At 32.9% G+C, this 19,298-nt stretch overlaps 1 protein-coding gene across 3 annotated transcripts in view; it reads left to right on the forward strand.

Annotated features, from left to right (window-relative positions):
- Window positions 1-190: 190 nt before the first annotated feature.
- The window catches only part of LOC125063775 (sorbin and SH3 domain-containing protein 1), a 116,356-nt gene continuing 97,248 nt past the window's right edge, over window positions 191-19,298 (forward strand). For all 3 annotated transcript variants that reach the window (XM_047670391.1, XM_047670393.1, XM_047670392.1), the window contains exons 1-2: window positions 191-368; window positions 17,424-17,654. In XM_047670391.1, the coding sequence (XP_047526347.1) occupies window positions 17,559-17,654 (96 nt within the window). In that variant the 5' untranslated portion in view covers window positions 191-368; window positions 17,424-17,558. The remainder of the gene's footprint in view (window positions 369-17,423; window positions 17,655-19,298) is intronic.

Here is a 19,298-nt window from a genome sequence, read left to right on the forward strand (position 1 = left end):
CATTCTATAAATAACCTATTACTTCCTTATATTCGGGTAGATATACCAAACGAGTTAGATGTCTTTGATATTCGGCTCGTAATTAAAGATTTCTGTGAATATTTTCAGATGAGCGTTTGTGGAACATGTGGTAATGCCGGTATTCGTAGCTAGCTTCAGTTTGCTAGTCGGTTTGTTTATGTATTGAAAGACAACAGTGTAGCCGGCTTCGAGTGAGACTGACTCGCGTTTCGTAATTTGGAACAGTGATGTAGTTCTTGATTGTATTCGCTCGGATAAAATTAATTCAGTGTAAGACGTCCGGTACAAATAAGTTGAGTGTAATTATTTAATACGCCAATTACTCCAAACAGGAATCAGGATATCAGGTATGTTAAAACACTATTATATGTAACAAATTATATTAAAAATCATGTAAATAATAAAATACTACTGGTAATTTTACATAGCTTCGTTAATAATAATAGACTTATATATCATAAATAAATTTCAATCACACCACGTTTAGTTATTTTCGTAGCTTACATTTCCTTTACGTTATATATGCACTCGATTAATACATCATTCATCCTTTGGTCTGAAAGCTAATTAGTCATAGACCTTAGTGCATATCCATTTACCTCTCAGTAATAAGATCAATTATTCTGTCGGAAACCACGCGTGGTTTTGTAACCAATATTCTTACGAGTACGAGCGGTGTTTGTTAAAGGTGCAATATTATGTGTTGCTAGACTGCAATGTCGTATAATTGGTGATATGAATTTAATTTAATAAAATATTAAATTATATTATTATATTAATATTATATTCATTTATTGACACGAATATAGACAATAAACTAAAAGCTAAACTAAAATAAACACGTTTTTTTTATTTCTAGTCTAATCTTGATAATAAGTCGTATATAGGTATTAAACCATATTTGTAAATTTATAATAATGATTTAATTCTTTGAAAAATATACGAAAATTGCCTCTTTTGCTGGCCCTAAACATACTAAGTTCAAACATTATAAACCTCTATTACTTTAAATTACCCTTAATTAATTGTAATTATCGCACGCCTTGTTATTTCGCTATTACTAAGATCCGTTGTTCTAAGTATAAAGCTTTTGTGTGTGTTTAGATCTAGTTACAAAAAGCCACTGTTCGGTATTAATTTCGTTAACCTGATGCGGTTATTTATATATATAGGTTTTTATTTTTATATATAGGATATAGGTTTTTTTCAATTTTCTTTATTACTTATTTAAATATTGATTCTATTAATATTTATATAAAATTATTATATTTGCGATTAGGTTGCTTATAGTATTGCATAATTTGTGGTTTTAATTATTATAATTTAAAATTTCTGTTTGTTAATAATATTCCAAAAAAACCAAACCGTTTTCGGCACCTTAATATATTCTATGAAAAAAGAATTGTTACGATAGCGTGCCTGATGTTGAAAATCTTTGGCTTTAAAATCTTACTTTAAAAGTATTTGAATATATAAAATAGGGACATTGTAAACGATACCAATAAGGCTTTATAGACCACAAGCCCATGAACAAAAAATACCTGTGAAATGACCCAACGTGAATTACGCTTAGAAGGCTGTTACTATATCTGAAAATAGCTCTGAGCACTATGCCGTCATTTCTGAGCGGTACATGTGAGTACGTGAGTGAATGGACTTTCTCAGGTACAATGGGGGAATTTCGACTAATTATTAATGTACGGCTTTGTTATAAGTGTATAGATGATTAAAAATAAATGTCGAAAAACCTAGTGCCGTACAAAAGTGATGGTGCCGGAAGTCGGTGCAAATTTTTAATTCGACGACAGTTGCAGAAGCAATATAGGTCATTTATTACTGTACGGCATTTGTGTGATTCCTTTTGGACACATATACAGATACTTTACCCGTAAACGCCGTACATATTTCCAGCGGAGCGGTCGAAAGCCAAGGGTCGGAACCCTACCCCTACACCCATATACCCTAAGGTCATTGTAAAATGTACGGCAACATGTTCAAAATATTATTTAACACAGACAATAATGTTTTATAATTATGCCGTCCAAATATTATAGTTAATATTTGTGTAATTAAATATTTATCGAAATTTCAGGATTTACCAAGTTCTTACTGCTGTAAGATCAGAGAATAATGTACGGCAACTTGTTTTTTTACATAATGTTACTAAATGTTACCGTTGTACCTTATAGCCGTTCATTATAAATGGTAACAAATAAAAATATTATGATAAGAAATATATGAAATTTCCGAAATTTAGATGACTTTTCAAATGCTCCTAGAGTAATATGGGGAGTAATATTTTCAAAGATTATTGTTATTTTATATGTAACAAATATAAATAAACAAAAAAAACCAGATGCCGTACATTTTACTCCAGATTATTCTTTACAGCTGATAAAAACTTCGACTACGTTTGAGGTGTCCCTTAAGGTCATTAATAACTGTACATATCTGAGTATACTACCATAAGGCTGTAAAGTATATTTACAGCCTTATCGTACCAGCAGAGAGAGGTAAAGGAAAAATATTTTTAACAAAAATAAAAATATAATACAGGGCGTCCCAAAGTTATGAGACATGAAGGGAAAGTACCTTAAGTATCGCAGATAGGGTATTTTACTAAAAGAAGACTTTATGTTATTTTTAAAAGTTAGTAATTCTGCATTCAAAGATTTTTTAAAAACTACTTGCCTCGTCTGGAAATCGAACCGGCTTAAATTTAAAAAAAAAACACCCCTACTTTTATGATGCCAATCGAAAGAATGGCCAAAACCTAATAACTTTTCTAAAGTAACAGACTCGTAGGGGATTTTTTTAAGCCGAATACGATAGATAATGTTTTTAATTTGATTAAAACATATATTCACGCTGTTCCTTTCTTTTAAAATACTATGTTACTTAAGAAGAGTTATTAGTTTTTGGCCATTCTTTCGATTGGCTTCATAAAAGTAGGGGTGTTTTTTTTACATTTAAGTCGGTTCGATTCCCAGACGAGGCAAGTAATTTTAAAAAAAATCTTTGAATGCAGAATTAATAACTTTTAAAAATAACATAAAGTCTTCTTTTAGTAAAATACCCTATCTATGATATTTAAGGTACTTTCCCTTCATTTCCCATAACTTTGGGACGCCCTGTATTGGTAGGCGGTGGTAGCGGACTATCGAAAGTGTACGGCATTTATCTTTTATTAAAGATTGTCTAAAGTATTAATAACCTGTGTTATTGCCGTACAGATAAAAGTCACCGGAAAATGACTCTTTTCTGAGGAAAGTAATTTACCCCATACACCTATGTGTTCCACAAAAAATGTACGGCATGCTGGAAAATGTTATCTATTTGTGAAGTACTCTCAAGATCATTTAATTTTATGTTGTTTCATATCATCATCACCTATATGCTAATCAGACATATGTTGCGACCCTTGGCTTTCGACCGCTCCGCTGGGAATATGTACGGCGTTTACGGGTAAAGTATCTGTATATGTGTCCAAAAGGAATCACACAAATGCCGTACAGTAATAAATGACCTATATTGCTTCTGCAACTGTCGTCGAATTAAAAATTTGCACCGACTTCCGGCACCATCACTTTTGTACGGCACTAGGTTTTTCGACATTTATTTTTAATCATCTATACACTTATAACAAAGCCGTACATTAATAATTAGTCGAAATTCCCCCATTGTACCTGAGAAAGTCCATTCACTCACGTACTCACATGTACCGCTCAGAAATGACGGCATAGTGCTCAGAGCTATTTTCAGATATAGTAACAGCCTTCTAAGCGTAATTCACGTTGGGTCATTTCACAGGTATTTTTTGTTCATGGGCTTGTGGTCTATTAGAGGTAAGTGTACCTATTACACCTACATGCTTAAGCGATATTGCGAGGTTTTCTACAAATAATAATTGTCTTATTATTTGCAGATTTTTCTAGAATCTACAATCTACATACTTTCCTGGTCTTGCTTTAATCAATATCAGGACACGCTTTTTATTTTCCTTTTCTCTATGTTGCTGCGTTTTATGCAAAGGCGGTTTTAATCTCTCAAAGGAGATTGTTATTGGTAAAGCGGTAATATAGAAACCACGGTGATCATGTACTAAACATTCTACCTTAGCTTCAGTACTAGTTTATAAAGATCTCTCTAAAAATAGCGCATACTTCATCGCGAAATTACATAAACAATTTATAGCAGAAAGCAGGCTAAGGTTAGACGAATGTTAGAATTCATAGAATATATCTCGTTCCCAGATAATCGTATAGAGTTTCATGGATTCATTTCAAATTGAAATTTACAAAGATATCTCGATAAGTAGGGTCCCGTGGAATGGCTTTACGATCTGGCAAAGACGTTCCTAACTGCTCTCTTATCTATTGCTGACCCAACCCTTTTCACTGTCTGAACATTCGAAATACTGGTCCGAAACTATAGCTGTACACTTTAATATATCATTTTATTATAGTTCTATTTTCAGGCACTATTATTCACACTTTACAATTTTCGACATAAAAGAAAAGCAATTGCCATGTATTTTCATAAATACCTACGTTAGGCAGAGAATGAAAAACATACTTATATAATATATAAACTCAACCTTCTTCGTTCAAATATGCATTGATGTTCAACTGTTAATCAATGCATATCTCTATTACATATTCAATTAAACTTCATTGTGTAGTGAAGAAAACATTATGAGGATACCGGCGGTCAAAAGAAATCGTCGAAGAGGGTCACAGAAGTATCTAGAAATATTAATTTATAATGACATAAGTTGCCGTACCACTTGGTGAACAATAGAATAAAACAATTTCACTACGTACGTATATGAATTAGTGTTAAGGATTTCTCTGTTTTGCTCGGTTTAAAATGCAGAAAGCACTAAACTGCATAAGTAGTTCAATGACTATACGGAGTACAAGAAGTCTTATAGATAACCAGATCTCGCAGCGGAATGACAGCATCTGTTCGTAATTATGATTGCAATTACAAGCGATCAGACTGTTCGCCGCATATAGCTTAATTACTATAAGGATCTTGGGAATACACTTGAGAGGTACATAGTAATTATCTTGTAAAAAAATATTGGTAGGATGTCTTCACTAAGCACAGGATGTTAAACATAGAAATGACGAGGAAGTAGGTAGTGGAACTATTTAAAGGTTTTAAAGAATTTAAATTAATAAAATAACTACGACAAACACAACTATGAATCCCAAATCATAATTGTTTCGAATGTTAATAAGTTTAACCTCGATGGGACTTGTGTAATTTTTAATCTAAAGTTTAATTCTTAAAGATCGGCTAAGCCCCTACAATTTAAGGTAACTCAGTATCTCATTCTGTACATAAAGATTTCAATTTCTAACTGTTAGGTAGAAGGTAGCGTTCTATTATTTAATTGGACATGTTGGACTAACATGTCTTATATATTTAATATTAAGGATGTAAAGCTATAGTAATGGTATTCTCCAATTTAAAGTACGTTTATAAAAACCTACGCAAACCTATACAATTAAATTCCTTTGTATTGTTAAAATATAAACTTGTAAATGTTTCATCTCAAACTCAACGACAAAGTCCGCATTGAATCAAAATAAACTTTTAAAAACAACTTCAACTTCATTAGCAAGAGTTCTACGGCTATTGATGAGTCCTTTGTCCGCCTTATTTTTGCTCAAATAGAACGTACACGCACGGATGTTTACATACGAGCAACTAATCCAGATTGACCTAATTTACAGTTCCATATGGAAACCGCCACACGCATTCTTCGTACACATGCATAACTTTTATTCTATACTAGCCGTAGTCCGATTTCATTGGCGTGATAACAGGAAAGCATATTTTAAAAGATCTAAGCATTCAGACGACGGCAAACGGATTTTTTACTATAGACATTTCCTTCTTGAACTCTATTTCTAAAAAAAATCATTAAAATTAATGTTATGTAATAATGTTTCCTTGTCAACTACTAATTTTATTATACCAGCAAACTTGGACTGTAAGATACAATCAGGAGAATTTGCATTGAACAAGAGTAATGAATACAGAATTCAGATGTGCAAGAATATTAAATTTAATTTTAAGAAATTAAGCTGCAAGCCATGTTTAAACCTATCACGTAAAAATAAACAGGTAAATAACAAAAACACGGGATAAAGTCGATCCCAGATCCCTCGCAGGATCATTAGGCAAGTTGGAAGCAATAAAATTCCTAAAGCAACCCCAGTGGTCATTGCGAAAACTACGGAAAATGTGCTCATTGTCCTAGAAATACGGCTGGAATCAAACTCTTGAGATCTTGTTTAGTTGTCCCGGCTGACCGGCGGACGAATTTCGTAGGTAATTTTTCACGTGCAACCTTTTTTTATATCTATAATAAAACAATAATGCTTTAATGGATTAAAACAACTTTCTACTAATACAATTAACTATTTACTATATTTTTAATAACGATACGAAATTAATTATGCAAAACAAAATTACATAATAAAAAATACAAGAAATTACCTAACTATTATATACGTAGTCACTAACAAATAATAGGACTATTGTTTAGTTGGCTAAGATGCTCATCTATTTGGCTCTAAAAGTTATATGTAGTATGTATGGGTGATTGAGACACCTTAATTCACGCATTTGAATAATCACAGGTTGACGGACTCCATTTATATGACAACTGATCGTTTTGTCATAAATGAATGCTTTTATTGAGTGTAATTAGAGATTTATTTTAAAAAAAGGGGCTAAAACGTTTGTGTTTATAAAATAACGTTTGTGTTAATAAATAATAATAAGTAAATAATTAAAAAATAAATAAATATAAAAGTGTTATCTATAATAACAGGGTAAACCCTCTTCAATCTTGTATGAAATGCAAATGTACAAATGTTAATTATTATTATCTTATACAATTATTGTCAGGTTATACCAAAGGGAATTATCCATTTAATGGATTCATAGTCATCAAAGATTTTGGAATAGGTCCTTCCTATCTCTCGTGTTCATAAACTAAATTTATAGATATTGACTGCGTACCTCACTCGTATTATTCTACTGTCTGTACCTTTGGGGTGGAATTTTCAAAATATGTACTTCCATAGTGAATGTATTCAGGATAACATATTGAAGTGAAACTTCTTTAGGCGCATGAGGGTAAATTTTTACGAAAACGTCACGCAGATATGCAGCGTTTTTGTCGAAGAAAAGGAAGAGAGCGATTGAGACCGATTGAGAGAGAATGAGAAGGGCGAATTACCTTATAGAAATTCTATTTTTCATATGAAAATTTCGTAAAGAGAAATTTATGAAATATTACTATTTTATATTTTATGCAAAATAATTCATTGATATCTCAAATGACGGTTTGTAAACTAAAATGCCACGGGTTTATAATATCGAAGAAATAAATAAAAAAATAAAAATTATTATTTGTATTAATTTTCGACACTTAATATTTTAATGACAATTAAATTCATTAAATTCCTAACATATCTTCCATTTTCCCTCCCTCTAAGTCTCGGAAATCTAAGTTTTAGATTTGTATAAATTTGAACAAGAGATAAAAATTAGTTTGCCAAAGAAGTTTCACTTCTGACATGTGTACTTTGTACGCACGCACTTTTTGAAGTTATACTTCTTTAGGCGCGTTATGAAAAATTGATGAGAGTGAAATTTTACGATGCGCGCGCACCGTGACACAAAATTAAAAGAATGAAGTTGCCCACGGAAGATGCTACGGCATTGGACATAATTTAAAAACAATATTCGAATAATAATAGAATTTATGTTACACTCAACGTAAGAGAATAATAATTAATATTTATTTATTGAATTTTTCAAATGTAAACTGAACTTTATTGACTATAAAGACTCCTTTTCCAGTCTTTGATTATTTAATTGTAACTAATTATTTGCATGCAATCAAAAACAATTTTTAATAATGCCAAAGAAGTATAACTTCTTACGTGCGTACATAAGTACACAAACCCTTTTTTTTATACAGAAATGGACGTTTGGGCGTAAACCCACCTAATGATAAGTGAGATGCAGCCTGATGGCAAGTCCTGTCCAGGACATGCCCATTTACCTGGCGTGAATTACATGGATTCATTTTTCTTTAGGAAAGATTTAAAGAGGCAAGGAGTTCCACTCCACTGTTTTCATAAGAGAGGACGATCCAAATATGAAGTGCGACATTTGTTGAGAATAATTGTGCATCAAATAACAAATTTTCTTCCTTCTATTGACAAGTAATTTATTTGGTATAAGTTTACTTATTATTAATTGGTTGTATAAGTCAGCATAGTTAGTTTTTTAATTGTTGATAAACAATTGTTAGTACAACCATTTTACGATTGACGTTTTATTAAAAATAGGGTTGGTAATATATATTACGTATACCTAATACATTTTAATTGGATCATACAAATTTTGGCATAATTTCATAATATCTAAATACCGACTAATGAAATTTTCAATCACGATCGCACTCGTAGCTACATTTTATATATTTTGAAATAGCTGAAAACGTCATTAGGTCATCTAAATAACCAGAGTTGTAAAACAACTGGCGAGTTAATTTTAACCTTCGATTAACGTAATGCTCCGTGACTCATCTCGGGATCTTCGTACCGACATTTTGACGCAAGCCGACTTAAATAAACCTATCAATCACTGGACGCTGCTCAGCCCATTACACAAATAAACTCGTGTTTCGTAGTACAAATCAATAATTAAAAACACGAAAATGTAACGTGACCTAATTACTTACGTCTCCAGCATCTATGGCTTGCTTAATATGACACCCCGCAGGTTCAGTATTCAATTAATTGCGGAAAAATTGTCTGGGAGGAATATTTAAGACACTCGTCGGAGGAAGTTTAATTATATATTTTTAAATTGATCGCATTTTACATAATAAGGATTATAAATTGATTCTTAGATAAATAGGATCCTAGACGAAGCTATGAATATTTTTTATATGATAGGCCAGCGAGGTTACGCAGAGGCTATAAAAGGTAGCTGCTGCAGCCCATGGACACCCATGTCATGTGCGTTAGCGGCTTTTAAGAGAGGAGAATCCCTTTTTTAAAATCTGGAAATCGTATCGTCCAGGAAAGATCTCCACTGAAAGTCGATTCCACAGCTCGCCAGTTCGCAAAAGCAAGTGTCAAGAAAAGCCGACTGTGGGAGACTTCCTACCATCGAGGTGGTGTGGATGAAACCTGGAATTAGTCCCTGAAAATAATTGCTCATATTAAGATCATCGTGTATTGGATGACATTAGATGCGTAGATGTTTTTTATTTTTTTTCATGCTAAAATGACATACGTGCATACCTCAAAATGTAGCCGAGCAGTAAGTATTACAGAAGTAATCTCAAACATAATGTCCCAGAAAATTTCACTTTGATCCATTTATGTATGTGTGTAACAAAATACAAATGTCACATTTAAATTTAGAACGATTATATCAGAGTTGAATTTCATTTGTTAAAATATATTCAACGGTAGACTAAAATTCATGACTCGTTTGTGGTGCAGCTCGCCATTGTAGCAAAACTATAAAAGAAAAAAAGCAAAGCTGCATGTTGATCAAAGAGTAGTCGGTTTTGATGTATGCCTGGAAAATGAACGATTCGTGATCTGTGGTAAAAATATTGCAGGTTCGAAAATCCTTGTTGATTTATATTGATAACGGGCAGTTCCGGTTTCACACGGATAGCACATTTTTTTTAATTTTGGCAATAGGTAGTATGTAACTCAGGGGTAATGGGAACCACATACAAATACTTTAATTTTTATAGGCTAGTTGGTGTTAAAATACGTTTAATTTACACATCCTTGTTTGACAGATTGAATTATTCGGTCAACTTATATCATATACTAGCTCTTCCCTGCCACGCATCGCTGTAGCACATTGTGATTTAATGGTGTAGAAATGAGAAACAAAACAAAGAAAACATTTCATATAAGTTTAATTTTGCAATACTTGTGAAAAAAAAACATAAAGATAAAAAAAAAAAAAAAAAGTAGATAAAAACCTTGATGCGGATTATATACCATTATCATGCTAAAATTTCAGCTTGATCGGTGCAGAACTTTCTGAGTTTTTGAAGCGTACACAAACCAACATAACATTTTTATATAAATAGATACATAAAAAATAACCTGTTTAGTTGTTTTGGTGATTAGTATGTAGGTTCTATCACTTTCCTAATCGCTCACAAATTTTTTTACTTAACATTGAATAGATATTATACACATCAGAAAAACACACACGCACTGGTGAATTATAAGATCTAGAAATAGTAGGCTACCTCGGCTCCCTGATAACCAGTCAAGGAGGAAGCGAAGAAGATCCCAGATGACCAAAGACGCTATGAAAAAAGTTGTGTTTATGATCGGAAGGACCGGAATATTTTCTGAAAAACATAGAAGAAATTGGTTAAGACTCTGGTATTTCCGATTTTCCTTTATACCGCTGAATCCTGGACAATACCGACATCTGAAAGGAGAAACATAGATGCTCTGGAAATGTAGTGTCGGAGGCGGAAGGAATTCCTGGACAGCTAAGTAAACAAACATGTCCATACTAAGACGGCTACAGGTAAAAATCGTCTTTCGACACTTTGTTACTAACGCGTCCTGAGTTATTTTTGGATCCAGAAAGTCTAGAAATTCTCATCTTGACTCGCAGAGAGGAAGGCACCAGATCTCGAGGCCGATCCCCCACTGGCTGGACCGATCAAGTAAAGTCCCTTACGGGTCTTACTATCCAGGTACAGAGGCTCGCCGAAGACGGGGGGAGAGTGGAAGAAGCTGTAGAAGAATAGATTATTAAAGGAATTGCAGACTGATGGAGGAAGCCTCTTGCAGATCTACGTATAATGTGATTTATATATATAGTAATATTTTATACACAAAATCATTTAGGAAAAATATCCGATTTCAACAGATAATAGGGGGAAACTCTATACCGGCTGAATATATTCTATAAATCGGTACAACGTTGCCACCGACAGACAAATAGATGTCTTATAACACCCCTCTGTGAAAAAATGAGGTGATCGACCTTTGATCTTTATTACCCCTGTTTCCTTACTCCCAGATCTCTATAATACGAGTAGTATGTTCCGAACCCTTTTCAGGGCCATATCAGTGAGTGACACCCCTTTAAGGCGCGTACTGATTCAAATGCTATTCAGTGTTTCCGTTCTCTAAGGTTTATTTACATACAATACGACGGTTATGAAGGTGTGAATAGGGAATATCTTATCGATTAGTTTTGAAGACCATTCAAACGACATTTAATAGTTTTGAGGACCATCAGTCTTTCACTTCATCGGTCCATTTGGTTGATGAACGCCCACGTGGTGTTTTGCCTTCTGTGTTACCAACCACGATCAGTTTCTCCAACTTCTCATCGCCTCTGCACATTATATGGCCGAAATATGACGTATCTCGTTAAAAAGTATGCTATGTAAAGATTTGACAGTTCTTAGAAAACAAAGGTTTTTAGATTTGAGTTCCCGTTTCAGAAATATAATTAGAAATTAAAAACATCTACCTTAATATAGTTAGTAAAGCTCGGTCTCAATCCAGTTAAATCCTTGTATTTTATTGATACGGATAAATTAATCACTGAACAGGTGCAAACCTGAGATTCTAGAGCCGATGTCGATTCATCCAGTTGATAAAAGCAATAAATCGTTTTAACTAGGCAAAGAGTTTTATTTTCTGAATGAGCGTTCGTTATAAAATCGCGTTTGCATCAGGTTATTTTAATAGCTTCACTTAATTTAAAAGAGACAAATTAATGTCTATTATTTAAAACATTTCTCCAAGAACTATATGTGGTTCATGTCTTGCTGTCGCTATCGTTATCATATAACCAGACAAAATTGGCATAGACAGGTAAAAAAGCAAGCCTGAAACGTTACGTTATAAATATCTTATAAGTATCTATGCTTTAGTTTTTATCTGTGGTAATATCTACTTCGTTGCTGTGTTGCCAAAATAATAGATATACTAATCCACATCAAAATAATAGAAATCGTCATATAATATGCGTCCGATATACGGGCTTTATATAAAACAAAGGGCAGGTTAGGTGATACCGCTGCTAATAGACAAGTCTAGAATGACGGCAATATTACCGGCCTAATATTAGTTTCGTAGTAACAAAATAAATTGTAACTATGAAATGTTCTATCATTTATTACTGAAATGAAAGAACATTTTACACAAACAGATGGACAGTCTGATGTGTGGTTACATTATCGGGCGGGCAGCGTTCGTTGTTTAAAAACTTATAATTATTTAATCAGTGTGCTGTGTTAAGCTTAAAGATATATTAAATGAGGTAGATTTTTTACAATTACGTATTTGAACAACATAGGTATTCGTTAGAAACAGTTGAACCATACTCATTTCATTACATTTCTCTTAGAACAATTCCATTTATAAAATACATTTATTTCTCTACCGATCCATATAATGATTGATGACTTTATTATTGCAGATTATATCCATATGTAGTTTTAGTTAGACTATGTAACAGTTCTGTCTTAGTTGCTATGTTAGCATTGTATACAAAAAACACCTTAAAAGCTCCTATACAGGGGAATGTTTTAAGAAATGCTTGTTCTCTGTAATCAACACATTCAGGATACCATTGGTATCAACACGATGCATTAAGAATGTCACCCTTTTCTAAATTATGATATTAAAACCGTTAGGTCGGGTCTCGGCAAACATACCCGACGCACTGTCCGTAGGCGTCCATAGGCTTCACGGGTAAAATGACTGACAATACCAGTAGTACCAGTACCAATTCTTAAAAGGTCGGCAACGCACTTGCGAGCCTTCTGGCAATGTGAGTGTCTTAACATCAGGTGAGCCTCCTGCCCGTTTGGCTCCCATTACATAAAAAACAACGTTAAATTTATTATCATGCTACTGATATTTTACTATAATCGGTATTGTATACTACTATTTAAAAGCTAAGAAAGATCTTACCGATTCGCACACGAGGACGAGCGCGATTATATCCCATATTATCTCCTCGTTATAAATAGGCTCTGCTGTCCAGACTCCTAAAATTGTAAATATTATTATAGGAAAATAATATTAAGAGATTTTTTAATGATACATGAATGCCAAACCTAAAATGGTAATTATCTTTAATCTTAGGTTCTTCTTACATGAAGCGCATATATTCCTAATCTATAGAATATAGGTACATATATAATTAATCTTATATATCTATATATATAAAAATGAAACCCATTTTCCGTTGTCACGACATAACATGAAAACGGCTTGACCGATTTGTCTGGTTCTTTTTTATAATATTCCTTGAAGTGCGAGGATGGTTCTTACGGAAAGAAAAATTAAAAAAAATGAGTGAAGAAGTCTAAAAACAACACTTTTCTATATTCCCATACAAAATATTCGTAATAATACTTAAAAGTCAATTTGAACTTTAATACCATATCATAAAGTTCAAGTGCCAGTGGAGGGGTTCCGGGAAGGTAAATTTTAATTTTGTGACATAATGTATATTTTGTTGTCTTATCAACTTTCTTTTTTTTATCTTACTAGCCAGACAGGTGTCCCGAATAGCAGAATAAGTATTTAAAAAAAATAAAGAATCGACTGTTAGGCGGTACGATGTTCGCCAGGTCAGCTAGTAAATTATAAAACTGCTACTAGGTAGTTATAACTAAAGTGTCTATTGAATATAATTTATATAATATTAGGATCGCTGACTACTTTTAGGATATTTAATGAGAATTCCTTAATTCTTAAATTCACGACGGTATGCGAGTAATTTCGAACGGAATGTTAGGAAACAATCTATCTCATGTATTAACTGATCAATAATACTCAAATATAACGTTCTTAGAACTAAACTTTTGTATTTTTATTTTACGACAATATTTTCATATATATCTTAGAATTATTTATTAGTAATCATATCAATCAAATGTACAGTATTTGCAATTTTCTTAACCTACAGAGAAATAATAAAAATAATTAAAAACTTAATAAATAATTAATAATATTTTTTTTGTGAAAATCCATGTTTTGAGTGGAGGATTATTGTGAAGAAGACACAGGGCCCATAAAGGATTGTAGCGCCACTGAGAGATTAAAAATTGTTACAAACTATTAAAAGAACAGTGGCGCTACAACTCCTAGCTAGGCATTGGCCAGTTTCCTGATCATTTATTTTTCTCTAGAGGCAAGTACGTGTTCAGCTTTCTGAATATATGTCCTCGATTTCGACTCGCTTAAATGTCATTGCTTGTGGCGGCGTCCATGCGTCGGGTTGTCTCTCTCCCTAAAATATGGCGAGGGGGCCGATGGCTGGCCATGCGTCATACTCGTGAACGGGTGCTACTTGTGGTGACTGGTCGTACTTGAATTCGTGTATGCGGTGATGTTAATTATTTCGACTATGTGTTTGCGTGTTGTTCCCACGAGAATGTAAGTGCGTGCTCCTATTTCACCATGCCTCCTGCTGATACCGGAAAGGTCTTTGTTTTTATTTATGCTATTATTATTAATTACTTAAAATGTCATGTGGAACATGGTGAAATGGTTGCAGCTCCTTACAAACGTTGTGTAAAAAAAAAAAAAAAAAACATGGCGATTAAAAAGAGTGGCGGAGAGTTTATTGCCAGTTCTTCTCTTCCGTTCTACGCCCTTGATTTGAGAACTGGCAGTAAATGTAAAATTAGAAGCAATAATATTTTTTTTTTAATGACGAATCACAAGTGTAAATTGTGTTACCTACGTGAATAAATGATTTTTGAATTTGAATTTGAATTTGATTTGTTGGTCTAAACTCTAAGGCATGCCTCATAACATAGAAAGTCCATCAGCGCACAGCCGTGATTCGAACTACACTAGGCCAACACTGCTTCTTCTTAATCTCCGTTCTGTTGTAAGTGGTCGTATATACAGTATTAATTTTTTAAGAGAAAATATGACATCACAAATTTTACACACATACACATCTATTATTTTAGAACATAGGCAAGCTAGCTTAACCTTCATAGTAATAGTAATAAAAAAATTGATAAACAGAAAACTAAAATAAATTTAAAAAGTTTGGTCCCTCTGGCAGTGTACCTTTAATGCTGGCAGAATTTCCTCGCTGTATTGCGATATTTATTCGTTGAGGAAAGCACAATCTCTAACTACAAACTCGTATACCTAACATAAATAATTACTATGACAGAGAACTAAATAAAAAAGTTATTAAAATACGATGTTTAATATAATATATAGCTAAGACACGGGATTTACGGATGTATATGTGTTTTTGATATAAATATAGCTCCACCTGAAGTTTTGTGCCGATACTAGTTTGATAATTTGACCTTCCACTCAGATCGTTGAGATCATAGGCTGAAAATAATAGAGCAAAATGGCCTCGGCCTAACAAATTTAACTTTACGATTCACCACTTTACCCAGATATTAACATAAAACAAATTAGTTTGCATAAATTTTTTAGTATACAACTCGAAAATACAATTCTATTTAGATATTATTTTAGTATATAAAATTCTCGTGTCACAATGTTAGTTACCATACTCCTACGAAACGGCTGGACCGATTTTTATCAAATTTTATATGCTTGTTAAGTAGGTTTGAGAATCGGCTACTATCTATTTTTCATACCCCTAAGTGATAAGGGTTGTCCACCACTAACATTTTATTTTTTTATTTTAGACATTTTTTATGATACAGGATACAAAAATACATACAACCCCAAATTTTCACCCCTCTACGATCAACCCCTATTTTTTATATAGTAGATAGTTATGTTTATTGAAGTAAAAAAATGTTTCCTAGAAATAATATACATGGCAAAACAACGTTTGCTGGGTCAGCTAGTATTAGTATATAATATATTAAATTTGTCCATTCAAGATTTTGTCGATATTCTACTTCGTATCTCTAGTCACAATCTTTAGAGGACTGTCAAAATTGTTAAAGTTCGTGCAGAAAAAAACTCAGGTTCGGGTTCGATACCTTGAAACTACATCCTATAATACGGATGTCATTGAATCTAAACAAAGGACACAGACAAGGTGTTTTAAATCAACAATATTTTTATTTACATTAAACGAATTCAGCGGTGTGTCGAAGTGACAAATGTAATTTGAAAAAGGAAATCGAACTTCAAAACTCAATCAATGTTCCTTCATTTATACGGATTCCCTCTGATAAGTTCTAGGAAACCTTTTATATTGAAAAGATGGAGAAAATATTGTATTTCATTTGAATAACGATGGCACTTAAAAATGCTCTTATGTTTCTACAGACTTCGCTGTTGTACTTTCTGATTGAAAACGAGGTTGAGTATCAAGACTTGAACGTTTTTTACTGCCAATGTTTATGAGGAATTAAACTGGTCATTAAACTAAATATACCTGCATTTACTGTAACATTGATATTAGCTTACGTTAGGGCTCTCTAAATAACCTAATATATAGCTGTCATTGCTATTTCTGTTTCAGTATGTGTGCTATTATTTTAAACTAAATTTATGTTGAAGATCTGTCATTCCATATATAAAAATGTCAAACATGTTGACAAAAGTCCGTGGATTTTTCGTCTAGGACACGTATTGGTGCTAGACCGCTCCGCTGGGAATATGTACGGCGTTTACGGGTAAAGTATCTGTATATGTGTCCAAAAGGAATCACACAAATGCCGTACAGTAATAAATGACCTATATTGCTTCTGCAACTGTCGTCGAATTAAAAATTTGCACCGACTTCCGGCACCATCACTTTTGTACGGCACTAGGTTTTTCGACATTTATTTTTAATCATCTATACACTTATAACAAAGCCGTACATTAATAATTAGTCGAAATTCCCCCATTGTACCTGAGAAAGTCCATTCACTCACGTACTCACATGTACCGCTCAGAAATGACGGCATAGTGCTCAGAGCTATTTTCAGATATAGTAACAGCCTTCTAAGCGTAATTCAGGTTGGGTCATTTCACAGGTATTTTTTGTTCATGGGCTTGTGGTCTATGCGGATTCAATGTCACTTGTTGGGTGTTATTTTATGTTTAAAATCGGCTTTAGTTTGTTTTATAATTTACATTACTTAGCACCGATGACTAATAGTCTACTTGCAACTATTGCCTATTTAGAATTCAAATATCTAAGATACCAATGTCTTAAAAGTGAATTTTTAAAACTTATATGAGAAAATCCGGGTTTCGATTGATGATTGAAAGTATAAAACCTAAAGCATTAGCCTATATTTATAACTATTGTTAACGTTGTGGGTGAGAGCTATAAATCTTATTTCCTAAAGGCTTATTTCACCTATCAATATTGATCAGCTATTCTTGTTTCAGATTGAACGCGAATACCGACGAAGATGCATCGATGGCTGAAAGATGTTTTGTAATTACAAGCAATCCATTGATGTGTGGAAAGGAATTTGAAAATTCTCGTCGCTTGAATGAGAGCTATGAAGTGAAAATTTTGCGATGACATCAAAGGAAGTGGAGTTGACAGGCGGCGCGCCGTGGGGATTTCGTATGCACGGCGGCCTCGATCAAAACCAGCCATTGCGCATATCACGGGTATGTTATTTTCTAACTAGATTTTCCTTTGTAAAGCTTGTAACGACTATTTATTTGAAAGAGCCTTAGCTTGGATGATATAAACGATATATTAGATACTTAGAGATCATTCGCTGCAATACTGTAAAATATAATCTATACTAATATTATAAAGAGGAAAGGTTTGATTTTTTGTTTGTTTGAAATGAATAGGCTCCGAAACTACTGGACCGATTTCAAAAATTCTTTCACCGTTGGCAAGCTACACTATTCATAAGTGACATAGGCTATGTTTCATTTCCAAAAAAATAGGGATGCTTACTAAAACTTGAATAATCTAACCCAAGGTGTAAAAAAATAAACAAAAAACTTCCTTCAATCGCGTGCGAAAACTATTATGTATTTCAATTTTTCAGGAAAAATAGTGTTTTTAAAAAATGTCGCGACAGCACGTCTCTATCTTTTATAGTTACGTCACAATAAGCGTCCTTTTATTATTATTTATTTATTAAAATACCACCGCTAGAAAAGGCTCTTTATTCGTACCTAGGTAGATATTGATCCTTATTAAAATAATTACCAACGTTTCACATAAGCTACAATTTAATGGCATAACCACCAAAAAAGCATGGTGGATTGGTGTTCTCCTGCCTTTTCTCTTGAATAGTTTACTACTATGTAATATAACAAAAATCTTAGCCACAGCAACGCTTGGCCGAGTCTACTAGTTAATTATATTTGACGTAGATTTTGATAAATTACTAAAATGATCAAATTTTTACAAATTTCAAATAGCTTGTTTCATTAAACCGTGACCATGCAGGCTGTAAACCACGAACATATGATTTCAGCACACAAAATTGTTAAATTGCTTTAATATATCTTAAAATCTTAGAAGTTAATTACACATACAATTATACCTTTTTCACTGTAAAAAACAACAAAAAATGTACTTTAAGACCCGGAATGTTAGTGTAATTTGTTAAGTGTATTGCTTTGTGCAGTGTTCATTAGACGTACAATCTGTTTGCACACAGACATTTGTCCTTTGTGGCTATTCTTTTGCCAAACAGTGCCAACTAGTCCATATTAAAATAGTGTAAACTTTGGATTTCAAAGACTTTCTTTGTTCATAGACTCATTATTGTTAAAATCAACGAAATTATTAATAAATCATCGTCGATACTGAAAAGAGATTTCAGTCCTGTTTAGAGTTTGGTCTTAGTTTTGAGGCTGTAGTAAAATTCTTTATAAGTTTGTAGGTTAGGTAGATTCATCATTCATCAGGATCACTAATATTTCATATAAATGCGTAATGTTAGTTGCGAATATCAGCTGATAACAGAAATGTTAAACGATATATGTAAAAGAAATATTGAGACCAAAATCAAATTAATGAATTGTATTTTTAAATGTGATGTATTAAATGGTCGGCAATATGGTAGGTGGAAAAACATAGGTATTTTCTACCATAGTCTATTATGTATTTTATGATTTTGAATTTAAAAATACTACAGATATATTAATTTAAGACTGTTTTGTTTTTATTGTACAAAACAATCTAAAAACTTTCATGATTAGAATACCAAGCGATATCTTCCAGGCAACCTAGTCTAGTACGGAAGAACGCAAGTGCAAAAGTTCAAAATTTATATACCTATTATG

This window comes from Pieris napi, chromosome 3, assembly GCF_905475465.1.
Source record: "Pieris napi chromosome 3, ilPieNapi1.2, whole genome shotgun sequence".
Taxonomy (NCBI): domain Eukaryota; kingdom Metazoa; phylum Arthropoda; class Insecta; order Lepidoptera; family Pieridae; genus Pieris; species Pieris napi.